Source organism: Microcaecilia unicolor, chromosome 1, assembly GCF_901765095.1.
Source record: "Microcaecilia unicolor chromosome 1, aMicUni1.1, whole genome shotgun sequence".
Lineage (NCBI taxonomy): Eukaryota > Metazoa > Chordata > Amphibia > Gymnophiona > Siphonopidae > Microcaecilia > Microcaecilia unicolor.
In genome coordinates, this window is record NC_044031.1 from 573292652 (window position 1) to 573307638 (window position 14987).

At 42.5% G+C, this 14987-nt stretch overlaps 1 protein-coding gene across 1 annotated transcript in view; it reads right to left on the reverse strand.

The window, feature by feature from the left end:
• SAMD12 (sterile alpha motif domain containing 12) overlaps positions 1-14987 on the reverse strand; it is a 670300-nt gene that overhangs the window by 448657 nt on the left and 206656 nt on the right. The window contains exon 3 of the mRNA XM_030218342.1: positions 9641-9770. Coding sequence (XP_030074202.1) covers positions 9641-9770 — 130 coding nt within the window. The remainder of the gene's footprint in view (positions 1-9640; positions 9771-14987) is intronic.

Below are 14987 nucleotides of genomic sequence, written 5' to 3' on the forward strand. Positions count from 1 at the left end.
AGAAAGAAAGAAAGGGTGAGTGTCAGAGATGGGACGATATTGGATAAAAGGGGGGAGAGACAGATCAGTGTTAGAGTTGGTTATAGTGGAAGAAGTGAAGAAGAATGGAAACAAAATGACACATGGACAGGAGACCCTTGGATAGAGAGTTAAAAGAAGACAGGAAAACAGTAACCAGAGATTTGGACCAACACAATTAGAAAAATTAAAAGGCCAGACAAAAATGGTAGAAATTGGTTTTTTTTTTAGGATGCGGTAGCTGTGCTAATCCACTTTAAAAGTTAATGAATATAAGAAAAATACAATAAAAAGAAAGTAAAAAATGTATATAGTCCAATATAAAGGTGTCACTTTTTTTCTAACTTTCAGAGACCAAACCCTACTTGTTCAGGTTGGACAGTATACTGCTGTCATAATATGTTTATCCTGTCTTAGGAAGGAAGTTTTGGCCACTAAAAACTGATCAAAAAGTGTAATAAGTTAGTCCAATAAAAAGGCATCATTTTATTTTCTGTTTTTGTTTTATTTTTTAATTTTGAATGTAGCAATTGAATATGTACGTTTTTGAAACTTCCTTCTGCTCTCTTTATATTTTGCATGGTACAAATGGACGTGTAACTGTTTCTGTCTCTATGGTTTTGCACTGTATGCAGAGTCTGGCTTATTGGGGGTTCAGTTTCATTTTTCTCTACATATTTCTATTTTTAGTTTGTGATTACTTATTCTATATTTCATGAAGGGCTACCTCCACTCATGTATGAAAAAGGCCGGGTATTCTGTTACCATCAATGTCTGTGTAAGACTAATCTGTACCAATTCAGTTTGCTTTGCTTTCCAATAGGTATATTAATATTTTTCTGCCCACTGCAATGTTCAGGGGGGTGGTGTTTTTTGTTTTTAGGAAGAACCTTGTAGGACCCCCTGGAAGTTAGCTTGTAAACACACTAGATTCTGTGATCCAACTTGTTAAGAATACTTTTTACTTTGTAGTAAAAATGTAATTTTAAGAGCTGTACTTTATTACTTTTATTTGAGTAAATTTTTTTTGGATAAGACTTTCTACTTTTACTTCATTACTTTTGAAGCCAATACGAAGCCATCTCTACCTATAATTTTCAACCTCATAACACAGGTGATCAAAACGAGGAGCATTACAAATACCTCAGAAAACACTTGGAGGAGTTATCAAGGTGTGTTAAATGGAAACATAACCCGTAGTGCTAGGGATGCCATTTTGGAAGCAGTACCAGCAGGGTAGGACAGACTGGGGATTGATCCTGTTTGAAGAACACTGGACCACCAGGAACTGGGCTGGTAGATAGAAGAATATGGTGGGGGCTCTTTGAGGGTTAGGGAAATGTTTTGGGAGGAGGTCAGGGGAATGGCACTGGTCCGTTTAGGCTCTGACCTTGGAGCAACAGGCTGTGGCTTTCAGGCCCAATGTTCCCAGTACGGTACAATAACCCCAGAACATGACTAATGATGCACACCACTGGTCAATGCTCTGGTCTGTACATAGAAATGAGCTGCTTTACATGCATTTGCTATGCAACCCCTGGTAACCTAAATATCACCTCAGTAGGACAAGGCAAGCTGCATTAGAGCCCTTTAGCTCATATTAAGGAGCAAATAACATGACTTCAGGCACTTTTGCAGCTTGATAACATCCCTCTTTATTGTATGCTAGTAAAAGAGGCCCGTTTCAGAGCAAATGAAATGGGCGCTAGCAAGGTTTTCATCGCCAACACCCCCCCTCCCTCCCTGGCCAACCCCTTCATTGTTCTGCCATTGCTCCGCCCCCAACGTCATAACGTTTGACGCGAGGGCGGGGCCTGGAGCGAGTTGCCACCCCCCGCCTCCCTGCCTCTCTCCCTGCCAACCCCTTCATTGTTCTGCCATTGCTCCGCCCTCGAGGGCGGGGCCCGGAGCGATTTTGGTGGCTTCAGCACCACGAACCTTCGAACCTTTTTGAAGGAAGTCAGGTCTTGGCTTCAGTGACGTCAGTGTCCTCAGAACGTTGAGGGTGAGTTTTATTATAGTAGATTATAAGGTATCATATCACTGTGCTGAAGAAATCTTTCAACCATAGCTCAGTTCAAGTTTCAATTATTTACCTTATATATATTCAAGATTTGTGCAGATCATTGAAAAGAACAAATATCAAAAATAGAAGAAACCGCACCATCAATATGTGTTCCAATGTGCTCAAAATATGTTCATTAAACTGTGGGTTATAAATAATGTGTAAATCAACTTGTCTGAATCATTTCAAATTCACCAGCTGATGTTCATTCAGTCCCAGATGTCTGCCTTTGTCAAGGGGGGTCTGTGGCTTAAATATAAACACTTAATAACAACTTTCTGGAGGAGCCAAGTGCGTCAGTTTAGCCTATATTTTTACCATCTCCATCTTTATTTGTGGAAACAAGCGTGCTTCATTATTCCCAAAGCCTGACATGTTTTTAGTCCAGGTGTCACAGTAAAAGGCTTACACATAGGTTTTCATGTCTCTTCAGTGAGAATAGACTCCCCCACTGGATAATTTCAGCTTAACTACCTTGATGGAAAATGCACCTCTCAACAAAGCTTAGGAATAAATCCTCTGTGCTGCAGCCCCTTCATACAGGGCACTGGCCTGGTTTGGCTGCCGGCATCGGGACGTTTGCAGTTGCCACAGTTTCACAGAGGTTGGGCCCTGCTCAGCATATGATTCCCTCCATACCTGCTGTGCCACTTCCTTTCTTCTCTATGCATTTCTCTTTTCACATTCCTGCTCTTTCCCTATCTTGTTCTTTTTCAAATGTAATTGTTATGATCAATTGCCTTTCTCTTGTGTTTTATCTCTAATACACATGATAAATCTGTGTAGTTAACCACAATGGTCATAAAAAAACTAGATCAACTTCCTTCCATTTATTTTTGCTTGCACTGCAGATGGTAGCTCTACCCATCTCCTACTTTTAAAATTTTTTTTTATTGCAATTATATTTAACACAAGTCTTTCAACACTTGAAAAGAAAAACAGTTCTGACCAAGAAAATAATAGTGAAAAAAGAATATAGGAAATACATGTCCTTACTGAATCTCACCTCTATTCTAAAAGAAATTATAGAACAGGGAGACAAGATTACTGAAACACAGTTGCACCTGAGGAAGAGCACTGAAAACAGGAAAATCAAAAGAAATATATTCTGAATGGGAATTAAACGGATTTACCTTTTATATACTGCATTACAAAATATTCAACTAAACAGTGGCATCGGAAGAAGTAAATATAGCCAGTGGAACTGGAGGATAACTGGACGCTATAAAAAATTTTTAATGTTCTGGGTCCAGGAAAACATAATTTTTATCAGAAAATTTGACCATACATTTACACGGAAAGTGAAGGAAAAAAGTCCCTCCCAAAGTTACCAGTTGAGACTTGAGTGCTAAAAAAGCTCTATGTCGCATCTGTGTAGCTCGGCAAAGGTCAAGAAATATTAACATATTTTGTCCCAGAAACTGATGTCCTACTACTACTGCTACTTATCATTTCTATAGGACTAGGTTGAAAAGCACTGCCCTACAGGTTGCCTAAAGTTAAATAACGTGGTAACATTGTAGGCAGTGGCGTTCCTAGGGGGGTGGACACCCGGGGCGGCGCCCCACCCCTGGGTGCAGCGAACCCCCCCCAGCGAAAGACCCCCCCCCCCCCGTGAAAGAGCCCCCCCCCTGGGTGCACGCTGCTTGGGGGGGGTTCCACAGCGCGCCTGCTGCGAGTTTACTAACTTTGCTCGTTCGCTGCAGCTCCCTCTGCCCCGGAACAGGAAGTAACCTGTTCCGGGGCAGAGGGAGCTGCAGCGAACAAGAGAAGTTAGCGAACTCTCACAGCAGGCGCGCGCCATGGCACCCCCCAGCGACGTGCACCCGGGGCGGACCGCCCCCACCGCCCCCCCCCCCTTGGAACGCCACTGATTGTAGGCGATGAGAGATAAAAACCTGTACGGTCCATCCAATCTGCTCAACAAGATAGATCCATAGCATAAAGTATGACGTGACACTACATATGCATACTTGATCTTGATTTGTCCTTGCCATTTTCAGGGCACAGATTGAAGAAGTCTGCTGAACACTGGCCTTGTTCCCCAACTACTGAAGCTGTCATCAAAGCCCCACACCAGCTCATCCAAATCTGTCTTGTCATGATCAAGGCACAGGCCACAGAAGTCTGCTGGGTACTGGCCTTGCTTCCTAGTTGCTGGAGTTGCCAATAAAGCACCGCTAAGTTTGTTTGGTTCTAATCTCTTTCCATACAGGATTCCTATGTGTTTATCCCACAAATTTTTTGAATTCTATTACTGTTCATCTCCACCACCTCCTGCGGGAGGACATTCCAGGTATCCACCACCCTCTCCGTGAAAAGCTACTTCCTGACGTTATTCCTGAGTTAGCCCTGCAACATCAATTCATGTCCTCTAGTTCTACCGCCTTTCTGTCTCTGGAAAAAAGTTTGTTTGTATATTAATACCTTTCAAATATAACACTGTATCATATCACCCCATCTCTCTTTTCCACCAGGGTGTACATCTTCAGGTCATCAAGCCTCTTCTCATACGTCTTGTGGTGCAAACCTCATACCATTTTTGTCACTTTTCTCTGAATTGCTTCAAGTCTTTTTACATCCTTAGCAAGTTAGGTGCTGGATGCTGTATTCTAAGTACTAATTCTTTATTGACAAATTATGATCATAATTGATGTTATGGAATACTAGCATACATCAGCATTTACATTCCAATATTTAGGTACGGCAGCTTACACAATGTCAATAGCTGGTATACATGTCTGTATATATGTAAATCACATATAAACCATACACAATACTGTATATAATATATAATGGTGACATTAAAATACATGGATTTCATGCACTTTTGGGGTAGTTAGGTTGCAAATTGCAATATTGTGAGTTTTTTTTAACCCCTTTGTTCAATAGATCATGCTTTATAGTTTGGATTTCTTTTCCCCATCTCTCCTTAGTAGCGCTGCTCTTCCAGTAATAAATCACAGATATCAGGCTAATTTGAATGTCATCCTTTTAGTTGGCATGGTTTTAATCATCGGTTGCGAATATGATGTTAGCCAATTTAATGGCAATCTATTTTATTATTTTCATTATTTTCATTTTTTATTTTCTATCTTAGTTTCTTTTTTTATTTCCAGTTAACAGTTAATATACACTTTTGGCCATTGTCCCGTACATGATGATAGTTCTATTTAACAGTAGTTTTATCAGGCATTTTGTTTATTTTTATTTTTTATTATTCATTATTTTTCATTTTCATTTTTATCATTTATATTTTTACTGTTCTACAATTATTTTTAATTTTTGGTTTTTATTTTTACTTTTTATTTTTTCACATTTTTCTTTTTCTTTCTTTTTCTTTTTCATTTTTCTTAATTTTTCTTATTTATTTTGTACCCTGTGCAGTTCATGTCTTCTCACTTCATGAGAATTTTGGAGGAACATCTGTATACATCAATTTGAAGGTATGACACATTTAAACAATGGTTCTCATTTAATTAATTAATTATTCATCATCAGTTATTTAAGTGTAATATTATTATCAAATTATCTTTTTAAATACATTTTTACGGTTATTTTCATTCTAACACATATCAAGTTACATCACATAGAATTTTAATATGGTTTTTAAGGTTGAACTGACATTTCCATATTCATATCCATATGTTTCTAATATATATGTCTCTGGACGGTCGAAACAGCAGCATCATATTTACATGTTTTTGCCTATATGATGTGGTCATTAGACCACCAGGGCAGATAGTAAGTAAGGGGAAATCCGAACATATGGTAACCCTACCCAGGTCCACCTGTGGCTACGCCACTGTTCAGCATTAATAGAAGGCCACGGGTCGCATAGCTCTTCCATGGCTGGAAACAACATGATAGCAGCTATTCACTGAGGCTCAGTCACTCTCCCTTGACCTTTCCTGGGTAGACATCAATCCTGTGGGCTGTCTTATGGTTGGGGGAGGTGCCCATCCCTGATGTTGGCAATACATCCTGATCTAGTTGGTGGCTGACCCAGGACCAGGGAGAGGAGCTTAGTTGCCTGTGAAAGTTAAAATAAAAGTGTGGCAGAAAGCACACAGAGTGACCTCTTTGTTCCGACACTATTGATTTGCTTTTCTGCTATCTCAAATATCTTTGTTTTCAGATTGTTTGTTGTGCTGTCCTCCTCTCTTCATGATTTCTTTCTTAAATTGTTCTATCCATTGTTTTCCAGGTTCTAAGCCCATTTGTTCAGCGATGATTTTGGGGTGCAGCCAAGCTTTCCGGTCGTTCCATACTGTTTCAGCAGGTCAAATGGGGGTTACACCTCCCCTACATGTGGTCGGCTGGTGAGGTCTCTATGACTTGTGTGGTAAGCTGTTCCTCTGTTGGATTCTCTCTTGATGCCAGAAAAGGCAATTAGCAAAAAAAAAAGTTTGGCCAAAGTGGGATCGCGTTTTCTTCAGTGCGGCTCTATGGTATTACATTCTCACTAAATTCTCTTCTTAGTTTCACTTTCTTTTTCTCTATTTTCTGTTATGAGCTGAAACGATCGTTTGCAAGATGCACTTGTGGGTAAAGGAATGGTAGGTCAGTCATCTGTGGCCACCCAGCATCAGGGTTCTTTCATGTTGCTTGTTCTGGTGAAGGGCTGAGTTTATTAGGAGCATGTGGTAACAGCTACAGAAAAGTAACTCAGTTTTGTAGGGACTGCTGGGGCTGAGTGCAGGAGCTGTTCTTTTACTAATTAGCAGAGGCTCCGTGCTTGTTCAACATCCATCGCTGGAGGAGCATTTTCTGACTATTTACAGTCCCTAATGGCCATCAGAAGTAGTTACGAGAGTAACCCTGCATTTGTGTAATGCAGCACATTTTCACCAATGGGCCTTTTTTCCTTGTCATTTTTTCTCAATTTTATTCCAGAGTCCCTTAGCCACTTCACTAGCTGCATGTAGCCTGTGTTATCCAGCACTGAAAACCCGCTACACCAGAATACTAAACGCTCTGGTTTGCTTTACCCATGTTTTCAGGCGTAAAAGGCAGATTTTAAAGCTGCCTTCAAGGTTAGAACTTTTCTGGGCAGCCAAGACTGGAGTGGAAGAGCAGCCCAGCGGCCAGAGCAGTGTACGGTGAACTAGGGAAGCCCAGTTCACATCATGCTGATGCCCTTTGTGACTTTGGGTAAGTTATTTAGCTCTTCATTACCTCGGGCCCTCTAAAGCCTTAATTTGGTTTCAAGGGTCTGAGGCAGGGAACCTGCACATACTCTGCATGCCATGGGGGCAGGTCAACTGACCTCTCAAACTATAGGCAGCATGTCTCTCTTTCTCCCAGCAATTGCTTTTCAGAATCCCTCTATGATCTGATTAAGCCCTTCATTGATACATGGCTGTTTAACAGCTCTTCATCTTAATGGCAAGAAAATCCCTTCCTGCTAGTGATCTGTGGGCATACCATACCCCTCTGCCCTTTTAGCCCTACAGGTAAATTACTATAGTCAATGGAGAGGCTACTCTTCTACACCCAAATTGTTTTCTCATCCATTTATTATATATTTAAGACATTTATACCCCACATTATCCCATGGTCCAGCATCTTGCCTTACATTTAGGAACACACAGTTAATGTTGTGATCTTCCATTTGGGAAATCTTCTGGATGGCTCTAATTTACCTGTAGATTAATAATCCCTCCATGACAGACAGAGATGTCTCAATGCTCGGCAACTATTGATCCTTACCTTTAGTGATGGATAGCGCCAAATTGTTAGAGCAGTGTGCTCAGAACCATGTGACCCAGGATCAAAGCCCACATTAGCTGGTGGTTTGGCACCTTGCTAGCATGCCCCCACATGTTTCATAGGTACATAATTCTCCTCCCTCCCCTCCGCCAGGGGCGTAGCCAGACAACAGATTTTGGGTGGGCCTGGGCAAGAAGTAGATGGGCACCAAGTGTTCTCCCTCCCCCACCACCATGAAAAAAATATCTCAGCTGGTGGGAAAACACTTCTTTCCACCTTGGCCGTCTGCAGCAGGCATACGCTGAAAACTGAGCATGTGCAGGTGCCAGTATCATGGAAAGTAGCGTTGTCATTACCATCAGGGAAAGTCTTCAGCTGGCGGAGCTTGGGATCCCCACCAGCTACTACTAAACATGTGCTACTGATGGGTGGGCCTGAGCCCTAAATGGGTGGGCCCCGGCCCACCCAGGCCCACCTGTAGCTACACCACAGCCCTCTGCATTCTTGAATCTGGTCGACCCAACTATACATTACCCTGATCTGCGGATAGATCCCTTCCTCAGGTTCTGCTCCTATTTAGATGTCAGCATAACATGACATTTCCCCATGATGTCTTGTTGCATTGTAAACTATTAGTTTTTGTAATCGCAGTTCGGCTGTTATTTGGCTCCCCTTAAAGCACATGTTTCACAGCACGTACTGCCACATGAGCCCTTCCTACTGGCTATTGCTCTAGTCTTATGCAAACAGAGATCAGTTTCCCCTCTCCCTTCATGACCTAGGAGAAGATCTATAGCATTCTGTTTTAAGCCATTCATTCAGCTTGCCCCCAACTTCCTGCCAGCCCCTCAGCCTTGAGTGTCTTTTCACTGGTGTCATACCACATTCATCAACTGGAAAAGGCAGTGGGCCTGGTATAACAACTTCAATTGTATGTGTTCCTTTTCAGTTACCTGCTTGATACTACTACTACTACTACTATATATCATTTCTATAGCACTACAAGGCATACAGTACACTTGAATCTAGAATCTTCACATTGTGGTGTTAACATACTGGTTTAACTCCTTGCCAATAACTGTGCTGGCACCATTTTGTCAACACAAGACATCTCCAATTCTCAATGATTATTTGAACGATCATATTAATTATTACTAAGGGACCCCATGGTAGGATGGTGTCATGAAAACCTCTATACACACCCAGCAGAGTGGCATGAGAGGAGATCTGGGGAACCATAAAGTCCTGGTCCAGTCTTGTGACAGCTCCTTGTGGAGTTGGGCAGGTCATTTAACTTTCTTCTGTCCAGAGCCATTCAACATCAGAAGAATTGGTAATATTATCCTGGGTACAAAATCTAAACAATGGCCTTTTTCATGAGTAGGTAAAAGAGGCTTAATACCAAACTTACAGAGGACAGAAGAGACTTAAAGCAAACTATGTCAGGATCAGTTATATTCTCTAAATGGTGGTTTATATCTCCTAATACCAACAATAACGTGAAATGCATCTTTTGAAAAAGAAGAAACTCGTGTAACTGATCGTGAACAAGACTCATGAACAAGCAATACATAAAGATTTAAACTCAATATGTGCAGCCACAGGTAGCCAATGCAAAAAGAGTAAAAGTGGAGAAACTTGATTAAATTTAAACTTACAGCAAATTATAGGGGCATATGAATCAAAGCACAGCATGCTTTGATTCATATGCCCCATTGCTATGAGTTTTGACATGAGATGTCCTTTACACCAAGAAATATTCTAAAAGTAGAATCTGAGGAGCAATGGAAACATTCTGACCAAATCTCCCAAAGAAAGAAACATTCTGGATGCTGCATCCTTTACCAGTTATGTCATGCTGTTTAAATGAGTCGCTGTAGATTTGATACTGATTAGGACAATGTTTCTTCAACCACTTGCACACCTCTTGTTGGGTCCACAGGGCAACTGGTTTTGTTAATTTCACAGTGTTCGCCTGAAAAGAGAAAACAGAAAGTGGAATGGTATTCATTCAACTAAGCCCTCATTTCACCCCCTCAGCCTTACTGAACATATGCGTAAAATTAGGTCAACTAAACTGACGAGCTGCTAATGACTGATTAAAAATTTCAACAGGTTTACAATTACTGTATTACAAAGGACCACATGAGTTAGGACTCATTAGCCTTAGTAATTGTGTGTGCATTTAGATGCTGCTAATCCAATCTAATTAAGTCTGCAATACAATGCTATGAAAAAAGAAATTGTACCATAGCTTATTAGACATGACAAATCCCAGCCCTCCTGACCACCATTCGCTGATATTTGTATAGTAATCTCCATGCTGGCAGGAAGTCCTTTTGAAGAGCTGGGAAACAGACATAGCTTAGAGTTGCAATTGCTGCTCTCACTATCTATAGTAGCTTGAGGGCAGAGCAAAGTTACAGGAAAGTGTGTGTGTGGGGTAAGTCTATAAAGTACACGTTTTCAGGGGCCGATGCTCAGAAGCAGAGGATGCTAGGGGCCATTAATTCCGGACTACAGCCCGCATTAGTGAGTGCAGAATGCTCAGAGGCTCTAGCGTGGGAAACAACGAGCACGCCAAACATTAGCGCAAATAGCATGCTAATGTAGTCAAACAGATGTTAATGAGGTCACTTCCTATTCCCTCCCAATGCTCAGAGAACAGTACATAAAACAAAGTTGCCCTTACCGTTGAAATAATAACGCCAGCTCAGAGGATTTCTCACGATACTTTATTTTAAATCTGTTGGTATTTTTATAATTTGGAAGCAGAAGGAAGCCCGTGCAAGCCCCTAAGCGCTGGTATGCAAGACAGGGGAAACCCAAAAGTGAAAGCACACATTAGCGCCTGTTTCTTACATTTAAATATAAGCATTCCAAGTAAAAAAAAAATTGAAACACATATTTAAAGGCACAGAAAACAGATGCCAATGTGTGCTTCATGTTCGGGTTTGCCTGGCGCATGTGCACAGAAGCTGAGCTTATTGTGAAACTCTTCTGCACGTGTCCCCCTTCCTTGTTTTCACTTTAACAGCACACATATGATTTGCATGTCATTTTTGGTACAGTTCCAGCAGTATAGTTTCTGGGCTGTTGGCTTACCGCAGGAGTTCTGAGCATTGGGTCCTCAGTTACACACCGTTTATACACATACATCAGTAGAATAATGGCATACATGTGCATGTGTCCACAAAGGTGTGCAAATGTCAAAATCCTACCTAAGCACCATTCTTTAAATACACACAGATCTTGCAAACACATGGGCAGAGTCTGGGTGGACTCACACTTTGACTCCTCTCTTTCCTTCTCTGCGCATATCCAGCAGATAGCCAAGACCTGTCGCTTCTTCCTCTTTAACATCAGCAAAATTCGCCCTTTCCTCTCTGAACACACCACCCGAACTCTCGTCCACGCTCTCATTACCTCTCGCCTGGACTACTGCAACTTACTCCTCACCGGCCTCCCACTTAGCCATCTATCCCCCCTTCAGTCTGTTCAGAACTCTGCTGCACGTCTCATATTCCGCCAGAACCGATATACTCATATCACCCCTCTCCTCAGGTCACTTCACTGGCTTCCGATCAGATACCGCATTCAATTCAAGCTTCTCCTTCTTACCTACAAATGCACTCAGTCTGCTGCCCCTCACTACCTCTCTACCCTCATCTCCCCTTACGTTCCCGCCCGTAACCTCCGTTCACAGGATAAATCCCTCCTCTCAGTACCCTTCTCCACCACCGCCAACTCCAGGCTCCGCTCATTCTGCCTCGCCTCACCCTATGCTTGGAACAACCTTCCTGAACCCTTACGCCAAGCCCCCTCCCTGCCCATCTTCAAGTCTTTGCTTAAAGCCCACCTCTTCAATGCTGCGTTCGGCACCTAACCCTTACCGTTCAGTGAATCCAGACTGCCCCAATTTGACTGCCCCGATCGGACCGACCGTTCACTTGTCTATTAGATTGTAAGCTCTTTGAGCAGGGACTGTCTCTCTTTGTTAAATTGTACAGCGCTGCGTAACCCTAGTAGCGCTCTAGAAATGTTGAGTAGTAGCAGTAGTAGTTACACACCGTTTATACACATACATCAGTAGAATAATGGCATACATGTGCATGTGTCCACAAAGGTGTGCAAATGTCAAAATCCTACCTAAGCACCATTCTTTAAATACACACAGATCTTGCAAACACATGGGCAGAGTCTGGGTGGACTCACACTTAAATGCATAACATATAGAATCTATAAGTTAGATGTGTATCTCCAGCATTTAGGTGAAAATATTTATGCCAGCTCATGTCTAAACCATAGGCACTTATACAGTGGCGTACCAAGGGGGGGGGGGCGGTGGGGGTGGTCCGCCCCGGGTGCACGCCGCTGGGGGGGTGCTGCGCACCAGTCAGCGTCGTTCGTTTCCATGCTCCCTCAGCCCTGGAACAGGAAGTAACCTGTTCCAGAGCAGAGGGAGCATGGAAACGAACGACGCTGACCGGTGCGTGGCACCCCCCCTAGCGGCGTGCACCCGGGGGTGAAGGGGTTCTTTTGCCGGGGTGGGGGGGTGTCCTTTCGCCGGGGGGGGGGGCACGCTGCATGTGGGGGGGCACTGCACCCGGGGGGCGGGGCGCATCAGCGATCCGCCCCGGGTGTCAGCGCCCCTAGGAATGCCACTGCACTTATATCACCTGCTACATTAGGATTCTATAAATTTTTATTTATTTGTTACATTTATTAGTAGGCTCAAAGTGGCTTACACAGTTCCGGAGAGGTGGTTACAGACTCTGGTGTGAACAAATACAGTGTAGGGGTAATATTACAGTGACAAAAATTTTGGCATTTGCTGACCTGAACATGTATACTCTGGAGAAAAGGAGGAACAGGGGTGATATGATACAGACGTTCAAATATTTGAAAGGTATTAATCCGCAAACGAATCTTTTCCGGAGAGGGGAAGGCGGTAGAACGAGAGGACATGAAATGAGATTGAAGGGGGGCAGACTCAGGAAAGATGTCAGGAAGTATTTCTTCACGGAGAGGGTGGTGAACGCTTGGAATGCCCTCCCGCGGGAGGTGGTGGAGATGAAAACGGTAACGGAATTCAAGCATGCGTGGGACAGGCATAAAGGAATCCTGTGCAGAAGGAATGGATCCACAGAAGCTTAGCTGAAATTGGGTGGCGGGGGGAAGAGGGGTTGGTGGTTGAGAGGCTAGGATGGGGGAGGGCAGACTTATACGGGGTCTGTGCAGGAGCCGGTGATGGGAGGCGGGACTGGTGGTTGGGAGGCGGGAAATACTGCTGCACAGACTTATACGGTCTGTGCCCTGAAAAAGACAGGTACAAATCAAGGTAAGGTATACACATGAGTTTATCGTGGGCAGACTAGATGGACCGTGCAGGTCTTTTTCTGCCGTCATCTACTATGTTACTATGTTACTACTACTACTACTACTATTTATCATTTACAATAAAGAAGTATCGGTAAGTAGGTTGGGGTGATTCAGACAAAATGTCAGGGTGTGATCATGCGTCGGGGTTGAGTTACTGTCCGTTTCCTGATTAAATTGCCATATTTCATTATTCGGTATTTATGTCAGTTCTGTGGGGTATGCCTTCTTGAACAGGTGAGTTTTTAGTTTTTTTCAGAATTCTAGATGATTATTCGTAGATTTCAGGCGTTTTGGTAGTGTATTCCAGAGCTGTGTGCATATGTAAGAGAAACTTGAGACGTATGTTGATTTATACTTCAGGCTTTTGCAACTTGGGAAGCGAAGAGTCAAGTACATTCTGGCTGATTCATTTGTGTTTCTAATTGGTAAGTCGATAAGTTCAGTCATATAGCTCGGAGCTAGACCATGTATTATTCTGTGAACAAATTACAAATCTTGAAAGCGATATGTTCTTTGATAGGTAGCCAGTGTAGTTTTTCCCGGAGGGATTTTGCGCTTTCAAATTTAGATTTTCCATAGATAAGCCTGGCTGCCGTATTCTGAGCAGTCTGTAGTTTCCTTAGGATTTGTTCTTTGCAACCCGCATATATTGCATTGCAATAATCGACATGTGTTAGTACCATTGTTTGAATCATGTTGTGAAAAGTTTCCCTCGGGAAGAATTGTTTTACTTGTTTGAGTTTCCACATTGTGTGGAACATTTTCTTTGTAATGGTAGTGGCTTGGATCCCTAGCGTTAGGTTGCTGTCAATATTAATGCTGAGGATTCTCAGGTTGACTGAGATTGGAAGAGTGTGTTCCGGGGTATGTATGGCTGTGGGGTGGTTTATGAAATGTTGAGATGAAAGAATGAGACAGTGTGTTTTTAATTTGTTTTAGTAGGTAGGTGCATACTTTCCCTTACAGAACAGACTCCTAGCAAGCCACCTCTAGGGACTAATTATAGGTGTACCGTTATAGAGCTGCATTCTATGTGGATAGTTAATCCACACCTCAATAACCAAAACACAACTCTAAGTGGACAAATAGGTTCGCTGCATCACTAGTGGTAGGAGGATAAGTTCTCCAGACATCACCAAATAGCTCAGCCTTTTCTTATGATAAAGGGTCAGAGCAAACATCAAACAGTGACCTTTTCAATCATTGACTAAAAATCTCCTCCATCCTTATCATCTATGTAAACCTTTTTAGTTTATTATCAAATTGTTATGCAAAACATTAATTCAAAGGAGTACAAGTCTCTAACATGTTGTTTTGACAATGCTATTTCATTCAACCATTAATTATAGCATTATAGTGGCAGCTAACAAAATTGTTGCAGTGACACTTATCTGGAGCCACTGAATCCTGACAGGCACCCGTTTTGCCATAGAAGGATCAAGGTCAGCAATCACTTGTGAAAGGAGTTTTTTTTTTTCTTACATTTGTACCCCGTGCTTTCCCACTCATAGCAGGTTCAATGCAGCTTACATATTATATACAGTTACTTATTTGTACCTGGGGAAATGGAGGGTTAAGTGACTTGCCCAGAGTCACAAAGAGCTGCCTGTGCCTGCAGTAGGAATCAAACCCAATTCCCCAGGACCAAACTCCACCACTCTAACCACTAGGCCACTCCCTGAGTTCTGTTGCATTGTGACTGCTGGCCTTGGTCCCTTGAAGAAGCTGGTGCAAAACTATAATAAGGCAGTAGCCTCCCCAGACCAGATAAATTGCTTTATATATCAACCCCCAAACTGGTACAACCAGT